Source organism: Eptatretus burgeri, chromosome 1, assembly GCF_056783735.1.
Source record: "Eptatretus burgeri isolate ZD-2024b chromosome 1, Ebu_testis_v1, whole genome shotgun sequence".
Lineage (NCBI taxonomy): Eukaryota > Metazoa > Chordata > Myxini > Myxiniformes > Myxinidae > Eptatretus > Eptatretus burgeri.
The window spans coordinates 11,296,741-11,303,665 of record NC_140961.1 but is presented as its reverse complement, the minus strand read 5'-3'; the positions used below and the strand labels follow the sequence as shown (position 1 = coordinate 11,303,665).

Sequence of the window (6,925 nt, the reverse complement as noted above, 5' to 3'; positions counted from 1 at the left end):
ATATATTACAAGTGGAGTTCCCTGCCTGAAATCTGGCATGAGGCTTTGTCCAAGTAAGGCAGATAAACCCCATACGCTTATATGTGATTCTGAAGTACGGAGGTCTTTTCTTTAAATTAAAAGGAGGGTACCACGCACCTGTAAAGTCTACACATGATGAGTTACTGGTTGTTTTAGTCAAATTAAAATTGTTGTACCAAGCAGCACCACAATAGTCTATTTCCTCAAATGGGATCACAGATAATGGCAAACCCGTTTGTGAGGAGTGCGGGAGATAAGCACACACCCAGCACTTAGTCTCATTACTCAATGTAGCATATTTGTGCGACAAAAGTAAGAATGTATTTATCCCATGTACTCCCAACTCGTGTAAATGTTCAGTGTGGTTCCCAATTGCTCTTTTCCCCCTCTGTTGGATGGGTTGGATTGTCCAGTTATCAATTTGCCCTTCCACTTCCCAGCTTCCCATCCATGAGGCAATTATGGCAACTAGGATTTGCTGTAATGGGTTCATTCTTGCACAATCTCCTCCTCTGTTGGGATGGCAAGTTTGCAGTGTAAAAAGTGTATCCAAGCAGGCTTACCTTCGCACTTTACGGCAGTTGGGGTGGTCAGCAATACCTGAAACGGTCCCTTCCACCGTGGTTCCAAGGCCGTTTTCCTTGTAAAGTGCTTTATCAGTACGTAGTCTCCTGGCTGGAAGGTGTGATACGGCCTTTCCACCAGCTCGGGTAAGGCCTCCTTCACTCTCGTGTGTATCGTCCTCGCGATCCTGGAGAGCTGTTTACAGAATGTCAGCATGTTTTCATCCATCATTGCAATACTCAATTTGTTTATGTCGGTGGGGGCAGTTACGGGAAGTCGCATCGGCCTTCCCATTAGTATTTCATGAGGGGATAACCCTGTCTTCCGGTTCACTGTGGATCGCATGCTCATTAGTGCCAAGGGTAATGCATCTGGCCACTTCAACCCTGTTTCCGTTGTTAGTTTCGCCAGCTTGTTCTTTAGGATACCGTTCTGTCTTTCCACGGCGCCTGCTGACTCTGGATGATAAACACAGTGAAATGCCTGTTTTATTCCCAGTGCTTTACATGCTGCCTGTGTTAGTTCCCCCGTAAAGTGCCCCCCTTGATCATGTGATATTTTGTGAGGGATGCCAAGTCGGCAGAAGAAGCTTTTTAACAAGTGCTTCACAACGGTGGCAGCATCTGCCTTTGTACATGGGTATGCCTCTACCCATTTAGTGAACATGTCTACCACTACCAAGACATTTCCATATCCGCATGATGGTGGCATATTTATAAAGTCTATTTGTAGGTGCACAAAAGGACCCCATGGGGGCGGGTGGGCTCCCGGCTGCCCTATCTTATCAATTTTGTGTTGGTTGTGTTGTTGACATATCTGGCAAGTTTTACAGACCCCTTCTGCTATTTTCCCAATCCCTGGGGCATACCATGATTCTTGGACTTGTCTCACAGTCCCCCTCTTGCACACATGTCCATTCAAATGGGCCATGCATGCAAGCCATGGAAGGATTTCAACAGGTGCTATTACCTTCCCCTTGTTTGACCAAAGTCCATCGTCATCCGCTGCTCCTCCCGCTGCTTGCCACTTATCATGGTCCTCCTGTGTTGCAGCGGCTTGAATTGCAATAATGTCTGACAAGCTGTATTGGTGCAGCTTGATTTGCTCTTTCGCCAATCGTGCCTGCATTATCGAAGGCAAAGGCAGACTAGCCGCCTCTTTTGCAGCTTTGTCTGCTTTATCATTACCTTTGTCAATGTCAGTTGTCAGTTTCTGGTGTGCACGGCATTTAATGACTGCAATTTCCGCTGGCAGTGTAATGCTTGTCAACAGCTCGGACACCAAACTGCCATTCTTTATTGGTGTTCCTGCTGAGGTAAGAAACCCTCTCATTTTCCATATTGCACCTTTGTCATGTACAACACCAAAAGCATAGCTAGAGTCAGTATATATGTTCACCACGGAATCGGCAGACAGCTCGCAGGCCCTGATAAGGGCACACAATTCCGCCTGCTGGGCGGAGAAATGAGAAGGCAGACGGGATGCTTCCATTAATTCGTCAATCGTACACACAGCGTATCCTGCATGCCCCGAGCCATCTAGTCCTCGGTATGCCGAACCATCAACAAACAAGGTGAGGTCCGGTCGCTCTAGTGGTTCATCCTTTAGATCCGGGCGTACAGTGGATACTTCCTGGATCGCCTCCGTGCAATCGTGTGGGTCGCCGTCGTCCTCCGTTGGCAGCAAAGAGGCTGGATTAAGAACGTTGCATCTTTCAATCTGTAGGTTCGGTTGGTGTAGGAGAGTCGTCTCATACTGCATCAGACGTGTATTGGTTAAATGCTGTGTTTGTTTTTGTGTGAGCAAAGCCGCAACACAGTGGGGAACCCTTAGAACCAGCGGGTGCCCCATTACAATTTCCGCCGTGCGTTTTACTGCATAACTGGCTGCAGCCACTGCTTGTAAACAAAAAGGCAGGCCGCGTTCGACCGGGTCCAGCCTTCGACTGAAGTATGCGATTGGTCGTTGGTGGTCACCGTGCGATTGTGTTAGCACAGCCTGTGCAAATCCCTTTGTTTCATGAGAGTAAAGGAAGAACGTTTTGTCATAATCCGGTAGCCCCAGAGCGGGAGCCACCGAAAGTGCTGCTTTTAATTTTGTAAAGCATTCCCCCATCTGCTCATTCCACACGATTTTATGTGGCTGGTTTCTCCCGACCACAACATACAGTTCCTTAGTTAGGATTGCATAATCAACAACCCATTGTCTACAGTAAGTTGCCATACCTAGGAATCGCATCATCTCCTTCTTCGTGCGAGGGCGGGGGACCTCCGTGATCGAGGTTATCCTCCCTTTGTCCAACTCCCTCTTTCCGTGGGAGATGTAGTGTCCCAGATACTTGACCCTTTCTTGGACCATTTGCAGTTTGTCTTTGTTTACCTTGTGGCCTTTTGTTGCTAACGCCCGTAGCAGCTGCAGCGTATCGTTTGTACACGCTGCTTTATTTGGGGAGCAAATTAGCAAGTCATCCACATACTGTAGCAGGACTGAATTACTTTTGAAAACAACATCTTCTAGATCTTTGTGTAGAGCCCGCGAGAATAAAGTTGGACTGTCTGCGAACCCCTGGGGCAACACAGTCCATGTGTACTGACGGCCTTTGTACGTAAAGGCAAATAAAAACTGCGATTCCTTATCGATGGGTACACTAAAAAACGCAGAGCATAAATCGATGACTGAGAAATGAGTGGAGTTAGCGGGAATAGATGTTATCAGTCCCTCTGCACTAGGTACCACGGGGTGAACACCTTGGATTATCTCATTCACTTCTCGCAAATCTTGGACAAATCTCCATTTATCTTTCTGTGGTTTTTTCACTGGCAATATAGGTGTATTACACGGACTTGTAGTTTCCACAATTATACCCTGTTCCTTCAAGGATTTGATTACGGGTGCAATGCCAGCCTCTGCCTCTTTACGGAGAGGGTACTGGCGCACATTTGGCAAAGGCATTCCTGGTTTGAGTTTAACCACTAGAGGCGTTGCCCCAATGATTCGACCCACATCATTATCATGTTTTGTCCACAATTGTGGTGGGACCTCTCCCATCAGATTTTCCACCTTTTCTATCGTGTTCATCATTTCCAATGCCTTTTCCCGCTTTGGTGGTAAATTAACCTCTTCCACCAGTCCGTGTATTTCTTTTTCCATAAGGTCACAGATCCATCCTTCGTTATTCTCCAGCTTATGCACTTCCCAGTGCACTATTGTTTCTGTGCAGCTCACTGCTGCCTCCTGTAGGCGGTAAACCATAAATTCCAAATCCTTTGGGTGATATCCCTTTGCTGTAGTCATTGTTGCATGTGAGGTTACTCCCGGCGGATACTTTGTCAACTGCCTTTACTCGTCTGTGAGCTTAACCTCCATTGCGACACCTTCCTTACCAACCATTAGGCGGCAAAGCAATAAATCATTAGGTGTTTCCAAGTGCGGAGCAATTTTCTCCGCAAATTCAATGTCATCTCCTCCCGCATCATAATAGATTGTACAATGTGGAGGGTTATAGTATATGTGCATTGTCACTTGTGCATTGTCTAACCACGTTTGCATTTCCTTATTTTCGTCTGAGATAAGGTTTAGGCATGACCAAGCATTTCTAATTGGTTCCTCCGGCAGTCTCCACCAATAAACAATCGGATGCGGTGTCATCAGGATCATCATTGCCAAATGTGTCTTATCCCTGGGAATATCAACATAAACCCCTCCCTTTGTACATGCTATCATGCATCCTAGTTTACACAACAAATCTCTACCTAGCAGATTAACTGGCGTAGTGGTTGTGAGAAGGAAAGCATGTTTCTCTTGCAAAGGTCCGCACCATACTGGTAATTGTGTTGTTGCTTTTAAAGTCTGTACCTTACCCCCTAATCCTACTATTTGTACTTCGGTGTTTGATTTTTCAACTCCTGGCAGTTCCTTCGCTGCGATAGTGGAATGAGTGGCTCCCGTGTCGACTAAGAAAGGAAGCTTCTTACCCGAAACATCCAGAGTGAAGGTCGGCTCCTCTGTTGGTGTTAGTGTCAGCATAGCTCCCTGCAACACGGGTCCACCAGCGGTGTGTCAATATGACTTACGACCCTGCAGCCGTCTTGATCCACCGTCTTGAAACCCCGGCCGTCCTTGAGGGCAATTCCTTCGCCAATGCCCTTCCTTCCCGCACTGGAAGCATTCCTGCGGTGGCGCTGTTGGTTGTGCTCGGTTTTGGCCTGCTGCAGTTTTTGAGCGTGTTTGTAGAGGCGATCGTGTCCAACCTTGACCTTTCCCTACCTGTTTCTTGGGTTTCCCTCTTCTCGGTGCCGCCGGCGGGGGCCTTTGTTGGATTCTCATTCGGCGATCCCACTGTCAAGCCGTTTCTTCGTCTTCTGAGTCTGTGTCATCTTCCTCTAGCTCCCACTTTCTCCAATCTTTATTCTTCCTTTGCTCTGCCACTTTGTCTAATAATACCATTTGGAACACTTCCTCTTTAATTTTTGTTTTCGCGCTCTCCTTTTCTTCTGACCGGGATGAACATTGGTCGGCAGCTGTACAAATCTCAGTTGCTGGTCTTGCCTGCCAGCCGAGCATTACATAGTTTAACTGCTTCTTAATCTGGGGTCTGAGTCCTTCCATTAGGAAGTTCGTCAACGCTCGTTGTGGTATTTCTTGTTCAACTTGGAAACCCCCATATTGCAAGAATGCCTGCACTAATCTATGCATGAATTCAGTCGCGCGCTCCCCTTGGCGTTGCTTTGTTTCATAGATCTTATCCCAATCTAACGTTGCCGGCCGCATTGCGCTCTCAATTGCATCATAGAGGAGCTGACGTGCAGTCTGCCTCTGTGCGGCAGTCCATGCCGCTGCTCCCTGTGGCTCCTCCTCTGGCCAATTACCATCCTGTTTAGCCCTTTTCCACACAAATGGGGACAGCACTGCATGGCATAATACTCCAATGTCTCTATGCGAGCAGCGGTGTGCCTCAACCCACTGCATTATCAATTCCTTTGTTGCTCCCACATTCCCTCTCAGTTCTAGTACTCACTCCTTCATCGATCTCAATTCACTCTCTCTAAACGGTCTGTACACCGATTGAGCTGGCCCTCCTGGGCCCGCTGGAATTATTTCTTGGACCGGGTAGGCAGAGGCTGTGGCCAGCAGTCCCATGGCTCCCAGGTCCGGATACAGACTTGGTGTGCTATTCACACACGCAGGTGGAACACCTGCATTGTTTCCCTGGTCTTCCCACCTCTGCACTGCAGTTACAGGGGCGGGAAGATTTCCCTTTACTTGCATCCCCTTAGTTTGTGCTCCAATTTTCTCGACTTTTTGTTCCACTAATTTTCTAGCCACCTCATTTACCTGTAAGGCTTCTTCCTCCCACATATCATACGCTCGCATGTCTGGCTCAGGTTTTATTTTATCATTCATTCGATGTTCTAGCCGGCTTGATAGATTATCTACGATTTCTGATCTTAGAGAACCCCACCTTGGGAATGGGTGTGGATCCCCTTTTGTCCACCTTTCCCACAATGCCAATTGAGTGCATGACTTAGGTCCATATTTTTCATACATTAATCCCGCAGCTGTATTCGGGGTGGGGCATCTTTATCCCCTATTGATTTTGACGTCTTATTTCCCATATTTCCTTATTTCACTGATCCTTCCTAGAGTTTTCTTGGGCCGGGTTAGTGTTCTCCGCCTGGGGTGTTTCTTCACACTCCCAATGCACACTTCCCGCTCCCTCACCCTCCCAACGGGGTTTTCACACCTTTCCCTCCTCTCAATCTCCCGTTCGGATCCTGGCCCTGGCGTATTCTTGGGTCTCCCCCACGGTCTCCCAAAGGAGTGTCCTGGGGTTCCCCTCAACCTTCCAATGGGCCCTTACCTTCCCGGGTACCCCATTCCGATGTGCAAATAAACCTCCTTCTCCCCTGGTTCGTTTTGAAAGGGCAAGGACAGATCTCAGAGAGCAACGAGTATCCCCAGTGTGAGAAAGGAGGCAGCTTTCTTACCTTTTCCTTAAGCTGGCCGGCTCTTTCCTCCTTTGTCTCACCAGGGCTCTCGAGCTCCTCCTCGATCCGGCTTGCCCCCCTGCCGACTACGCCAATTGTTGAGATCCAGGTGAGGTCCACAGTGATTAAGGTCAAGCTTTGTTCATCACCGATCTTGGGAGAGAAGGTTTTATTTCACATCAGACATATGCATATGGAGACAACAGGCTTTGAACACAATTGTCCACCCAGCCTAATCCTCTGGTGAGCGGTCTTTCGGTACTGCCTTATATTCAATTTACTGCGACCTTTGAATGACTGCGTGTCAAAGAGGATTTATTACCATTCATTAATCTATTGCATTCTTCTGTCAG

General features: G+C 47.8%; 1 protein-coding gene across 1 annotated transcript; it reads right to left on the bottom strand.

Annotated features, from left to right (window-relative positions):
• Positions 1 to 437: 437 nt before the first annotated feature.
• LOC147033865 (uncharacterized) lies at positions 438 to 3,879 on the bottom strand. Its single transcript, XM_085847596.1, has 2 exons — positions 1,555 to 3,879; positions 438 to 533 (listed from the first exon to the last, which is right to left on the bottom strand). The coding sequence occupies exons 1-2, from the start codon at positions 3,877 to 3,879 to the stop codon at positions 438 to 440; spliced, it is 2,421 nt and encodes an 806-aa protein (XP_085703722.1).
• Positions 3,880 to 6,925: the final 3,046 nt, after the last annotated feature.

Coding starts and splice junctions, on each gene's coding strand:
- LOC147033865 (XM_085847596.1), bottom strand. CDS start 3,879: ATGACTACAGCAAAGGGATATCACCCAAAGGATTTGGAATTTATGGTT. Junction 534..1,554: donor TTTGGTCAAACAAGGGGAAG/GTAATAGCACCT, acceptor CCATCCCAACAG/AGGAGGAGATTGTGCAAGAA.